Raw genomic sequence first — 15,316 nt, 5'->3', positions numbered from 1 at the left:
AACAACACAGAGAAGCATTTATACAAACAAGGAACGAAACATTCGATAGATTTCAATTCTTTAGATGCCGACAAAAAGAAGGCGAATCACTAGAAGTTTTCCTTTCACGAATCAAAAAACACGCATCAGTATGCAACTGGGAGCACTTAGAGGAAAACCTTGTAAAAAGCATTTTTATACAAGGAATGAACAATCAGCAAATCCAAATGGATCTATTATCCGAAGAGAGAACACCGTCAAAAACACTACAATATGCACTAGCCCGTGAAAGAGGACAAGAAAGTCAACAAAAAATGATAAACACAAACACAAATTCAACAACACGAAACCCATGGTTCGAGAAAATACAACTTATAAAACGCCAAAACAGAGTCCCCATCCTCCCAACACACCAATCAGGACAAATCCAAGACTGCCGACGCTGCGGCAACAAATTTCTCCTGGGCCACCTGAATGTATGCCCCGCAAAGAACGAAGCATGCAGAATATGCAAAAAGATCGGTCATTTCGCAAAACTCTGCAAATCAGAAATGCCCCCAGGATCACAATACAATATGCAACATCGACTACAACAAAATTACTCCGGCCAACAAAACTACTCCGGTCAACAACAACAAAACAGAAACAACCAACTGGTTACGAGGAAGACACCACAGAGAATGAGAAACATAAAGGAAGAAGAATCCGAAGACACACAGGACACAGCAGAAGAAACAATAGACCCAGAATCAACATGTTACATAAGGGAAATGATGGAAGATTGGCTAAACACGTCAAACTTCATTCAATTAGTAAAATTCACAAATGAAAAAGTTTGCGACATCAATGAAACCAGAAGAGGGGAATTCTGGCTAAAAACAAAGACTAACAAAAAACAAACCTACTGGCTAGCAGACACAGGAAGCCCTAGGAGCTTCATGAACATCCATGCAGCCCATAACCTACTGGTCGACGACAATACAAAAATTCACCAGCCAAACAAAGCACTAGGAGAATTTAGATGTTTCAACAACAACAAAATCAACATAGTCGGCACGATCCAAGTGGACATTACTTCAGGAACATCAACTGCAAGAAAGAGCACCATACTACTGGTAGACACAAAGGCAATAAACATCATGGGAAGAGACATTATGGACAAACTGGGCCTACGCCTTACAATGGCACCTCAACAAAAACAATGTGAGAAACAGTTACTAAATATATCCAACACACACCAAAGAATATCCAAATGGATATTCCAAAAGTATCCACACCTATGTACGAGACTAGGCAGGTCGCGAAACCACGTAGCAAAATCAACATTCAAAAGAGATTTCAACCCAACACAACACAAGGGCAGACGAATACCACTACACTTAACAGAAAAAGTAGAAAACGAAATCAAAAAATTGATCGAAGAAAAACAAATAAAAAAATTAACGTCATGCTCAGACGAATACTTCATAAGCCCAGTAGTGATAACAGTCAAATCAGATCAATCAATCAAAATAGCACTAGACTCAAAAATTTTTAACGATGCAATACACAAAAATAAATACCAAATGCAAAGCATAGACCACTAATGGACAAAATAGCAATGAAAATCTCCGACCTTAAAACGAGAGAGGGAACACTATACTTCAGTAAAATAGACCTCAAATATGCTTATAGCCAACTACCATTACACCCCGACACACAAAAGCATTGCAATTTCAACATATTAGGAGGAAACGCCACTGGAACATACAGATTTCTTAACGGCTTCTACGGCCTAACAGACTTACCAGCAACATTTCAGAAAATGATGGATACAACATTAGACGGAAAAAATTCAACAAACGCATTCTTAGACGACATAATAATAATATCTAAAGGAACATTAGAAAAACATGAAAACGAAATAGATAAAACACTAAAAAGATTAGACAAGGAAAATCTAGCCATGAGCCTACACAAATGCGAATTCGGCATAACAGAATGCACATGGTTAGAATACAAAATTAACTCTGAAGGCATTACATCAACTCAACGAAAAACAGACGCGATCATCCAACTGGAGAACCCAAAAACACTGAAACAACTGAGATCATTTATGGGCAGCGTACACCATTTGGTTAAGTTTATACCAAACGTAGCAGTACTAAGCGCACCCCTCCGACCACTACTAACAAAATCAACACAAAAAACACCCAAAAAACTTGTATGGGAGGATAAACACACCATTGCATTTAACAAAATAAAACAAGCAATTAAAACTATAGACGAACAAAAACACTTCGACATCAACTGCCAAACACGAGTAAAATGTGACGCAAGCAAAGAAGGCCTAGACGCATGCCTAGAACAAAAACAGAATAACACATGGCATCCAATAGCATATGCCAGCAGATTTTTAAAAACAAACGAACAAATGTACAGCATAAATGAACTAGAACTATTAGCCGTCGTCTGGTCACTTGAACACTTCAAATATTACCTCTTTGGATCACACTTCACCCTCCAAACGGACCATCAAGCGCTACTCTCAGCCCTAAAAAACAATAGAGGCAATAAAACATACCAGAGTAGTTTAACCAGATGGGTAGACAGATTACTACAATTCCATTTTAAAGTCAAACATATCGCCGGAAAAAACATGGGATTTGCGGACTATTTAAGTCGCCATCCGAATTCACAACCAACTGTTGAAAATATTGACAAAAATCACGTAATAAACACTATAGAAGCAATACACTACACATTACACACAACTCATAGAAAACTAACCAATCAGATCGCACGAAAGCGAAGGACATTAAATGACGTCATAAACCATTTCAATCTGAACAAAACGAAACAGAGCGCTTTTTGCCATTTACACGTCACCAAACAGTTGCCTTCTATTACATTGAACAATTCAAACAATACTCAATTAATCCAAAATCATATCAATCCAAATACAATTATTACAAATCAATTATATAAATCCTCTAAATCATCTATTCCGAATCATTTATTTAAATCGTAATCCAGTAGATCAAATGCTTTAGTTAATCCTCTATTTAGTAGAAAGATACACGTTACAACAAGAAACAACCCCCAATTAAACACCTATACAGTCCCAATCAAAAAACGACAACGAGGACCAAACAAAAAGAGAGTAGAAAACATGACAACCCCACAAGAAACAAACACTATTGCCACACAAACTGAAGAAACATCTAACCTAGGACAAGGTCGACAACCCCTCGCAGAAAAAAAACACTATAATCCACTCCCAGAAATAGATCTTGAAAACCCCCCCGACTGTTTGAAGCAATTATACAGGGCATTTGGGAAAAACTTTATCGAAGAAGCCACCAGGAACGACCCACAAAGCAGAAACTTATTTCAAATAATCGAAGAAAAGAACTGGGACGCACTCAAACACTTTAGTAGATATTGGCACTCCCTCAAAAGAGACCTCAGCACAACACTAACTGGTTGTATCCTGTATGACGGAAAACTTTACATACCCACTCAATTACGCAAATTAGTCATGAATTCAATCCACCCACCAGGGACAATCAGGAATGATGCACCTCGCAAACCTCATATGGTTCCCAAGAATCCAAAGAGAAATAGTTACTTTGACACAAAACTGCCAGCCGTGCATCAAAATCGGTAAGAACTTAAAACCAATAATACCAAAATCCAAAGTAGCACACTTACCACCACTTCACGAGCCGAATGAAGAGATCCAATTGGATTTCGCCGGCCCCATAATTGACGAAGAACATAAGGACTCATACATATTAGCATCAGTTGATAGATTCTCAAGATATCCACACGCAAAAATTTATCACATCTGCGACACAGACACAGCTATAGAGTACCTAGAAAAACATATATAAAATTTCACGGAATACCTAGAAATATAAGATGCGATCAAGCCCAAGCCTTTAAATCTAAGCAATTCGAAATTTTTTGTAACAACCATAATATTAAACTACTATTAGCTCCAGCTGGAGACCACAGAGCAAATGGAATGATAGAATGACTAATACAAACAATAAAACGACGCCTTTCAGTTCTGAACAACGACCCCAAATGGTCAAAAATTACACTTGCGGATAAAATCGCCGAAATCATCCAAGAAATAAAAATAATCTCAACACAACAACAAGAATAGCACCATTCACAGCACACTTTGGTAGAAAACATAACACACCTATATCAAACATCACTACACAAACATCCACAAAAAATCTATCATACAATGATATAACAAAGTTCTATTTAGATAAGAAGAGAGGATTGAAGCAAGCGATGCAAAAGCAGACACCATTTGGAACCTTGAATCAGATTCAGAACCCGAACTAGATATCCAGTTTCAACAGCCCGTCGCGAGGAAGACTCATCAGACCAGTCAACTCTACAAAACATAAAGAAGAAAGCGATCAAACGTAAGAATATTTCACCAATAAAAATAAAACCTGATAAATTAATGATAACATTCCGTGATAAAACAACATCATCAACTAACACAAAAAAAACAAGTAGCACGAAAAACACTCGCACGAAAAGCACCTGAACCACTAGGCACACTAAAACCACTATGGAATATTATACCAGACGGTAATATCACTAACAACTCACCCACAACAATAAAACTAGACACAAACACCAGAAAAAACACAGTAATCAGAAAAAATGATTTGGCAATCGTAAACGAAACCAAACCAAGACTAATGCATTTCGTAGCATGTAAAAACCAAGCATGTGAAACCAAGAAAAAATAAAACAATTTCTGTTAACAGAAAAGAGGCAAGCCAAACAATCACAGCAGAAACACCAATTGGAAAGACCCGAACGCACGTACAACACCAGCGAACTCCAATACTCATCGCAACCAGGACCGTCACACCAATTTGACATTCCAGGACCCAGCAAGACAAAACCACAACAGCGCAAACGAAAACAAAAGCCAATCAAACGACCCCAAAAATCCATCAGCGACTTCGAAAGAAAGTCAAAGGAAGCGGCAATCGCCCAATCAAAACTCAATAAAGCCAAAGAACGCCAACGCCAATTATCTCAATCCCCAAGGATCCAACTGGACACAACCAAACTCCAAGCAAACAAATCGATCGAGGTCATAAATTTGATCTCCGACTCATCGCAAGGTAGCCCGATAGAAATCTATACTTCGAACGACCCGACAGCCTTTATGACTATCCCGGCAACAAAGAATACGAAGACCCCAGAACGAGTAAACAGTAAAGTAGACAAAATCATCCACCAATCGACCCCAGTAGAACTACAAATCCACATCACAGCAACCACAACACAGGTCAACCCAAAGGACAACATTGAAAACAACAACCAACTGGTAACAAACAAACCACCAATCAACATCGACTCAGACATACCAACCCGAGATAACCAACTGGCACAGCAAACAACAAAAGACACAAACAAGAACACTAAACTCGACAACCACACAAAACACCACGACATACCGGAAGAGCGGGAAAACATCGACAAACCCACTGAAATAGTCCATATGGAAGAAGATAACTACGACACCGCGATGATTAGTTCAATCTCCTCACTGAACACGGAAGACATTGCCACACTCGACAAGCTCTTTGACTAAAAAGCCAAAGAATCGCAGAGAGGGGAGTGTGGTGGAGGAGTCCACCGAAAGTAACCAAGCATACCAAGTATTAATATAAACACTGCTAAACTATATACATACTTATTTATATCCTGCAATCTCCACTCGGAGAACAAACTTTCTTTAGTTTCGTATAATTACTTGATGTTAGTTAACACCTCACCAATTGGAGAAGATTTGTAAATCTTGAGTGTCAGCTTTGTTCGCCGTTAAACACAGTACCAACTGGTACTTAGTCACTGGCCGTTAGGTGTGAAAACACACATTTGCAGTTCTGCCTATCCGTGATAGAAAACAGTCGTGAAGAAATTCAAGATTCTTTCTTGCTCTTTTTACTTCTAAGCATTCTTTATACAACATGGCGCAGTCAGCAGGATATAAATAAATATGTACATAGTTTAGCAGTGTTTATATTAATACTTGGTATGCTTGGTTACTTTCGGTGGACTCTTCCACCACACGAATGAAACACTTTTAAAAGTGATCCATTTATACATATGATACACTTTTATAAATGACACACTTTTACAACTGATACGCTCTCATAAATGATACACTTTACACAATTGATACACTTTTACAAATGATACACTTTTTCAAATGATACACTTTTACAAATGATACACTTTTACAATTGAAACACTTATACAAATGATACACTTCTAAAAAGAATACACTTTTACAAATGATAACAATTTACAAATGACGGACTTTTATAAATTATTCAATTTTACAATTTTTACAGATTTACAAATGATGCAAGTTTTACAATTGATACGTTTTTACAAATGACACATATTTTACTTCTAAGCATACTTTCTACAACAATTTGTATACAACAAAATGTATCAATTATAAAAGTGTATAAAAGTATAACATTTATGAACAGTGTATCATTTGTAAAAAGTGTATTATTTGTAAAAACGTATCATTTGTAATTGTGTAAAATTTGTAAAAATGAATAATTTACAAAAGACTGTCATTTGTAAATTGGTATCATTTGTTATATTAAATCAAGTGTAAAATTGTATTCTTTTTAGATGTGCATCATTTGTATAAGTGTTTCAATTGTAAAAGTTTATCATTTGTAAAAGTGTATCATTTGAAAAAGCATATCTTTTGTAAAAGCGTATCATTTGTAATAGTATGTCATTTGTAAAAACGTATCATTTGTAAAACTTCCATCATTTCTAAATCTGTAAAAAAAGTAAAATTGAATAATTTATAAAAGTTTGTCATTTGTAAATTGGTATCCTTTGTAAAAGTGTATCTTGTGTAAAAGTGTATTCTTTTTAGAAGTGTATCATTTGTATAAGTGTTTCAATTGTAAAAGTGTATCATTTGTAAAAGTGTATCATTTGTAAAAGTGTATCATTTGTGTAAAGTGTATCATTTATGAGAGCGTATCAGTTGTAAAGGTGTGTCATTTATAAATGGATCACTTTTAAAAGTGTTTCATTCGTAAAAATGTATCAATTGTAAAAGTGTATAAAAAAGTGAAACATTTATAAACAGTGTATCATTTGTAAAAAGTGTATTATTTGTAAAAACGTATCATTTGTAGAAATTGCGTCATTTGTAATTGTGTAAAATTTGTAAAAATGAATAATTTACAAAAGTCTGTCATTTGTAAATTGGTATCATTTGTAAAATTAAATCACGTGTAAAATTGTATTCTTTTTAGAAGTGCATCATTTGTATGAGTGTTTCAATTGTAAAAGTTTATCATTTGTAAAAGTGTGTCATTTGAAAAAGCATATCGTTTGTAAAAGCGTATCATTTGTAAAAGTGTGTCATTTCTAAAAACGTATCATTTGAATAACTTGCATCATTTATAAATCTGTAAAAATTGTAAAAATGAATAATTTATAAAAGTCTGTCATTTGTAAATTGGTATCATTTGTAAAAGTGTATCATGTGTAAAAGTGTATTCTTTTTAGAAGTATATGATTTTTAAAAGTGTATCATTTGTAAAAGTGCATCATTTGTATAATTGTTTCAATTGTAAAAGTGTCTCATTTGTAAAAGTGTATCATTTGAAAAAGCATATCGTTTGTAAAAGTGTATCATTTGTAAAAGTGTAACATTTCTAAAAATGTACGGTAAAAGTTTATCATTTGTCAATCTATGGACACTGGGAAGTCGAGAATCTGACGTTTCAGCGTTTGAATCAACAGATAATTTTTGGAAATAGAGGGTCCAGTAATGGTATTCAATGATTCTAGAGAACTTAGTGTTGAAACAAGCAATGTCTGGTACTATCATGCTTCTATCTGGATCTATGTAAAAGTAATTTTTTCAATAAAAATTATTAGTATTCAGTGTTAGTTTAAATTATTAGTACTCATTCGCTTACGGGTAAAATTTGATAAAAATTTTTTCGAAACGTTCTAGCAATTGCGACCCAGAAATCTTTGAAACTTATGACAAAATTATGATACATTGTGTAGTAGTTTAAACTTTGAATCTCTTAAAGTCCAAATTTCTTCCTGATAATCGTCTCGACCTGTACTATTCCAACTAAATGTTAAGAGATCGTACGATTACTCCTTCAAATTGCATAAATGCGGGAACGTGTTTTTTTAATCGAAAAAGTAGCAAAGTTCTGATTCTACGAACTGTGAATGGGCAGAATCAAGCCTGCGAAATGAAAGTTGACAAAAATTTTCATAACTGAATAGCGTTAGAAGCGTTATTCAATTTCATTCGACTTAATTTTCTGCAAAAACCTTACACAATAAAATTTCTAAAAAATAATGTTATTAATTTTTTAGTTAAAGATAGAAAATACTTGCTGAAAACTTTGATCCAATTTCTTTGGCTATTGATTTGGTTTTTCGAAATTCAGCTTTTTGTCGTGAAAAATGGCAACAAGTATGGTTCTTTAGCTCACTTTGTCCAAACTTTGTCCAAGTTTACCGGATGTACAGGCCTGAAAAACCACTGACATAATTTTCAATTACTCACTTGTGCGCTATTGTTATCTCAGCTTTCTATGAAAATGTCGAGGAACTAAAGTTTTGCATTGCTTCTACAGTGCAGAACTTAAGTTTTGCTAATTGTATTGGTTATTACGCCAGATTACGAAACAAAGAACACAGCAAAACAAATCCTTAGCCAGAAATCCAACAAATTTGCCTGAAAAAAAACGAAAGCGAGCACGGATCTGGAAAACAATAAAAAAAAGTTTTTTTAAAAAAATTTGAGAGATATCAATAAGGGTAGAAGACAAATTGTCGCATATGATCAAGTTGCCACGATCAATTAAAAATTATTGAATTATTACCAGAAACTATTTTCCAAATTCTGATTTCAAATTCACGCCAAAAATCAGTCGTTTTTTAGAACAACTTACGTTATGGCAAGACAAGTCATTATATACTGCAGATTGCCGGAAAGTAGCCCCGACCTAATCCCATGTTGTTTGACTAAATAATTTCTAATACTCTTGGAAGCAGGCGTTTATTTGTTGCAGATTGTTGGATCTCAACCGTTTTTGTTTATTTTCATTCTGTAATTTGAGCTCCATGAATTCCACAAAAGAGTGTCAAATCTCTATTTCAAATCATTTTTGTAGGATAGTCGGTCAAGGGCATCGAATTTTGGGCTTCATCCGTTTATCCAGTTTCTATTTTTGATTTCATTTCTTGATATAGACTCCTTACATTTTGATCTCTTTGCTGGTCATCTGCTGTATGAAAACGCTTTAATCAAAATGATCAAAGACGTTATTTAAACTAAGTAAAGTAGATTTTGAACCAAGTAAACTAACCACTTCAGAATCCTTTGCTTTTACATGTGTTTTGTTGTTATGCAACGTTGTCATACTAGCAGGTACGTCTATAGAGACACGAAATGTGCGCGTTTTCTCTGCACTGCCGGTTCTAACAATTCCAGGTATTTTTATATACAGTCCCAGATTTCAAGCTTGAAAGTACGTGTTCCAAGAAGGATTACGCGAATATGCTCCAGTCACTTCAAAATTGTGGCTTGCATCTCAAAGCGCTCCGCGGTTCTAGATTCAATGCCAGTTTTTGCTGCTGCGACTTCAAAGTTATGTATCTTATACTTTTTCAATTGACGTCAAAGTCATTGCTACTGAGTTGATAAAAATGTGTGACTAACTAAATTGTAGTGGTAGAAGCAGGTAGTCGTCCCCAGCAGAGGACTCACTAGTGGTGAGAGAGATGAATCCTGCGAACGTATAACCAGAGTCTATTGTGTGTATTTTCTTGTTTGTAGAACATCCAACAGCACCACCTGGCAAGTTAATTCCACAGACATGTCCATTAAAAGCATCCGTATAGAAGAGATCGAGAGAGGTCACTGGCAGGGTGAGGTTAAATGTAGGCCCCTGCCTGTTGAGAGTTGCTGAAAGTAATTTAGACACATGGTGAGAAAGTCTATCGGAAATAGGTTATTAAGATAAGATCTCTGAATTCTAGATTATATTTCACATTAAAAATTGGCCAATCAAAATCTATCTAGGTTATTTTCCATTGGCCTCAGAATATCTGCTTATAACCCCCACTTCACCCGCTGATTTTTGCGCCCCCAACTTATTCGTATTTAACCAGACTAATACACAGTTTTTTTGCACAAAGTATACAAGAAATATGCTTTTACTACATGCTAAAAATATCAGCTAAAATATCAGCTGCAAAAATATCAGCTCTATAGGGCTGGGGGGGGGGGTACCAGAAAAATACTAAATATTCAATATTATGGAAAATGTATCCATTTGAATTCAGTGGTTATGTAAATAAGGGGTCTAGGAAATAAACCCTCACAGAAAAAACCACATCATTTTACATAGAAATAAACCCCCACGGCAATAAAACCCCACTTTAAATTTGAATTTTGGTCCTGATAGTTTGTTCGGTGGTGATAGTTTCATACCAAGTCCCATGGACCGCTAAGGCATGGCCAAGCACGCTAAAAGCAACAGCTCGTTAATAGTCAAGTGGAGGTTTATTTCCGTGGGGCGTTTATTTCCTATCTAAAAAGAGGTGGGTTTTTTCCGTGGTTTTTTTGCGAAACCGGTTAATAAGTAAGCCTTTAACTAGCGTACAAAGCCCGAGCAAAACATGATTCCATACCTTTAACCATACACGTCACGCAATTTTTTCATAAATCCTCTCCTTCTAATTTTACCACATATGCGAAAATTATGGCAGTTAATATCCCATATATGGCAATAGCATAATTAACATTTTTCCATACTTTTTCACACCAATAGTAGTTGCTAATTTAGATTAACTCACCAACTCCACTTCCTATTTGCGCATACCCGAGACTGGATGGAATTCTGTACCCAATATGAGCCGCTGTCAAATCAGATATTACCCGGGCTCCCGTATGGTATGATGTAACTGCAAAGAAAACATCAATTGTTCAGAATGAAGGTTAATAATTGTTTATGCTCTTCGGCCTAAGTCTTGCATACCAAGACAACTTTTCATTAATAATTGTATTTCTGAAAGTCGCAACCGTGGTAGCAAATCAAGCTCTATAAAAACATCATAATTCGCGCCATTTGCACATAAATTATGGTTAAAAACGGGAAATCCCTTACTATAAATAATATTGAAAATGAATGTCAACCACTTCTGACTTCTTCAATAAAATCAATTTATATAAATAGCTTCAATGGAAATAGGTTGGGGGAATGGAAATCAGGAATTGAAAGGGTTTTGGAGGACGAAAGTGTACGTAGGGGGAGGAAAATGAGGGTGTGTGGGGAGATAAAATCTAAAAGAACTTGGTTCCTTTTGCACTCCCGGCAACAAAAGCAAGCATTTGATGTGAAAATGTAAAAATAAAAAATAAAAAATTTTCATTCTGACATTGAATTTTGTGTGTGTGTGTGTGTGTGTGTGTGTGTGTGAGTGTGTGTGTTTCGATGAACTTGTTTCAGTGACACTCCGGCGCACTTGACGATTGTGGGAATACAGGTCTTAGGGTTACTGCTGGTCTTTGTACCATTCATGCAGCCGTCTGGATGTCGAAGCTCCTGGCTGTCCCGTCTGAACCTCTGTGTGCTTTCACAATCTTCCCAAGAGGCCAGATGCCTCTGGGTGTGAAGTCCTTGAGTACCCACACAATGTCACCTTCAACCAGCTCCTCATTTGTTTTTTGCCACTTCACTCTTTTGTTGAGCTCAGGAACATATTCCTTCAGCAACCTGCTCCAGTAGTGATCAAGTACTGTCTGCGTCAACTTGAAGCCCTCAGTCGAGAAACGCTGGTTGCTGTTCACAAGAGGTTTCAAACACCTGTGACGTCTGCGAAGGAAGAAGTGATTCGGAGTAAGTGGTCCCTCATGTTCAAAGTCCACTGAATGTTCTGTTGAGCCAATTGCAATCTGATGTACTCGTTATCCGGCTTGTAGCTTCTCTGCAACTTTAACTTCATTGCTTAGTTGGCTCCACTGAAATTTTTGCCATTGTCACTCACAATGAGGTCAGGGTATCCACGTCGCGAGACAAATCTGCGGATGGTCATGAGAAGACAATCGGTTGCGAGGTCATGGAATACTTCCAGGTGGACAGCTCTGGTGACCAGGTATGTGAACAAGCAGACGTAGTGTATCTGGGTGCCCTCTCTCTTGTCCTCAATGTAGAAAGGTCCAAACATGTCCATTCCTGTGTTGACGAATGGGTACTGCTTGTTTACATCTGGACATCTGAATTCAGGTATATCGGCCATCTTCGGTCTCACATTGTCTGCCCTCCATCGCCTGCAAATGAAACAGTATTTCCCCAGACTTCGCAGCGCTTTTCTCAATCCACTCATCAAGAAAGGCTGTTGCAGGTGAGCCTTCACATGTTCCACGTCCTGATTGCCACAGTCATGGTGCGCCTTTTCAATCAGAAGTCTTGCAATTTTGCTCCTGCTATGGAGAACAAGGGGATGTTTCAAACTGTAGGTTATAGGTGCCTTGTTGAGTCTTCCTTCTACCTTCAAGAGTCCGTCGTCATACAAAAAGTGTGTGAAGGGCATCAGCTTGTCTCCTTTCTCAAGATTGTCTCCCTTCAACAGTGCAGAAATTGTTCCTGAGAACAAATCGTTTAGGGACATTTTGATGAGGTAGTTCTTTGCCCTGTTCTCATCTGATGCCAAATTGTCAGTGTTGGAGGTCTCAGGTGATTCGTTTTGTCTTCAAATTCGGTTTTTTGCCCTGAAGAGTCTTTTTGTCAGGAACACCATTCTATTAGAGTTGAGTAGTCGACTCCATGTTGAAAATTTTTCATTCTCAATGACCGGCGTCTGAAGTTGTATCGTTTGTGCAGCGCATATGTGGGGATCACTGTCCTCGGCAAAATTCCAGGAGTCTTGAAGTGTGCTCAGAAAGTCCGGTGGTTGGAGCCACAGCTTTGGTATGTCTGATGGGGTGAGGCATCGTGTGCCATGGTCAGCGGGACTCATCTTTCCAAGGATTTGTCTCCAATTGTCAGGGTTGGAATTCTCGTGAGTTTTGGTCAATCTGTTGGCAATGTACATCTTCCGTCTCTGCTTGGATTGGATCCAACCAAGTGTAGCGGTGCTGTCTGTCCACAAGTGTTTTGAACCTATGGCAGCTGTCATCTCGCTCTCACAGAACCCAGCTAGCTCTGCTCCAAGTGTTGCTGCTTCCAATTCCAGTTTTGGAATGCTCAGCTGTTTGATCGGTGCCACTTTTGTTTTACTGATCACATACCGGGATGTGGAAGATCCATCGGCGTGGGTTGTCCTCAAAAAAACTATGGCAGCAATTGCACTCACTGAGGCGTCATTGAACGTGTGAAGTTGATGGGTTTCATTGGTGCTGGGAATCAAGCTTCTAAGAATTTCGATTGAAGTCATGCTGTCGAACTCATCCATCCACTCCTGTAGTTCCTGTTGGTAGCATTCTGACACAGGTTGATCCCAGTTTCTTCCCCCTTTATTGATTCTTTGGAGAATGCATCTATTTCTGATGGCAAAGGGTGAAATCAGTCAGAGAGGACCGAACAGAGAAGCTGCCATTGAAAACACCTTTCTGAGTCATCTGTTGTCCTTTGTAGAGAAGCTTCGGTTTTGCAAGCACCAACTTGTCAGTTTTGGGGTCCCACGTCTGACCAAGGATTCTTTGGGCTTTCATTTCCGCCTTGTCATCTTCTAGTAGGTTTTCTAATGCGGCTGGTCTGTTGCTCAAGAAATTTGTCAGATTGAATCCTCCTTTATGTAAATCAGTTTTGATCTCCTCTGCACTTCTGCGGGCCTCCTTTTCAGAAGGGTAGGTCTGCATGAAATCATCCAAGTAGAACTGCTGCATGACTGAAGTGTAGGCCTCTGGATGTTCTTGTTTGTGGTCATTTGCACACCCTCTCTCTCTGCAGAACAGAAGTCGCACAAGAAGGTGAGCATGTGGCTCCAAAAATGAGTCAATTGTATTTGAAGATCTTTTCATTGCCATTCTCTGTCATGAGAAAACGGAGATAGTCCTGGTCTTTTGGTTGGATGCCAATCTGCATGAACATTGCCTCGATGTCAGCTGTGATTGCCACTGAGTACTGTCTGAAGCGGAGAAGAAGGCCATGCAGGTTGCAGAGTAGATCCGGCCCTGTCAGCAATGCATCATTGAGTGAGATTCCCTTATATTTGGAAGCAGCGTTAAGGAATCTGTGGGTTTTGTCTGGTTTCTGTTTGTTGATCACTGAGTGATGGGGAAGGTACCAGACAGAGTGTCTGCAACTGGGGTCTGCAGTTGTGATGTAGTTTTTATCCAAATCTTTATTGATTGTTTCCTCATAGCAGTCTCTCAAGTTTGTGTCCCTCTCCAACCTCTGCTGCAGAGCATGCCACTGAATTTTGGCCATGAAGTAGTTGTTAAGGATTGTGATGTCTTTCTTTCATGGAAGTCCAATCTGGTATCTGTCACCAATGTGTTTTATGATATCATTGAGGATGGACACAGCTTCTTTGTCATCTGAAGGCTGTCCCTTTGAAGAACATTGATTGAAGTTCACTCGTTCAGTTGTCCAGAAGATCTGGAGAAGATCTTCATCTGGATCGTCTTGTCTACTCTTGATATGATTGAAAAGTGCTATGCTTGTGCTGCTGTTTGATTGTCCGACCCTCTTTTGTGTGTGCCTCTGAGAAATTGGCCATGTCAGTGTCCAGCCAAGCAGAGTGTTGACTCCGTGTGGGGTACCAGTGGGCCCCCTTGTGAACTGTCCGTGAACCGTTGCTATGAATGCATCTGCTACAATCAGTATTCCGATCCGGTTGTCCCTGATTGTTGGAAATCTTATGCTCTGGAGATGAGAATGATCTCTGCAGATCTCATTCAACATTTCAATTTGAACTCTTGGCATCCGAAACTCCTCCATTGCTGTTGCGCACACAGGGATTTTGACCACAGGACAACTGCTGTACAAAGCTCCTATGCCGATCTTGACATCTGCTGTTTTAACTGAGTGTTCACCCTGAAGTGAAGCTAGTGGTAGGGTTATGTCTTTCGATTGTTGAACTTGAAGTGCATCAGCAACCTTCTGTGTTATTTGAGTGTTGTCACTGCCACTGTCCAGTAATGCGTAGGTTTCAATGCAGAGGTCTCTGTTGAAAAGTGTTACTGGTATCGCCTGCAATTGTATCTGCGGTCTGATCCATGAAGTTTCCTCTTGATTGCTGCAAGTGTAGTTTTGTTGTGGAGTAGTTGCCTGCTTTTGAGCTA

At 38.0% G+C, this 15,316-nt stretch overlaps 1 protein-coding gene across 1 annotated transcript in view; it reads right to left on the bottom strand.

Moving 5' to 3' along the window:
* LOC142337904 (uncharacterized) overlaps positions 1 to 15,316 on the bottom strand; it is a 433,158-nt gene that overhangs the window by 380,612 nt on the left and 37,230 nt on the right. Inside the window, exons 5-6 of the mRNA XM_075387540.1 lie at positions 10,885 to 10,992; positions 9,746 to 9,991 (exon numbers count right to left, since the gene is read on the bottom strand). Coding sequence (XP_075243655.1) covers positions 9,746 to 9,991; positions 10,885 to 10,992 — 354 coding nt within the window. The remainder of the gene's footprint in view (positions 1 to 9,745; positions 9,992 to 10,884; positions 10,993 to 15,316) is intronic.

This window comes from Convolutriloba macropyga, chromosome 1, assembly GCF_964194025.1.
Source record: "Convolutriloba macropyga chromosome 1, txConMacr16.3, whole genome shotgun sequence".
NCBI lineage: Eukaryota > Metazoa > Xenacoelomorpha > Acoela > Convolutidae > Convolutriloba > Convolutriloba macropyga.
This window is presented reverse-complemented; position numbering and strand designations above follow the sequence as displayed.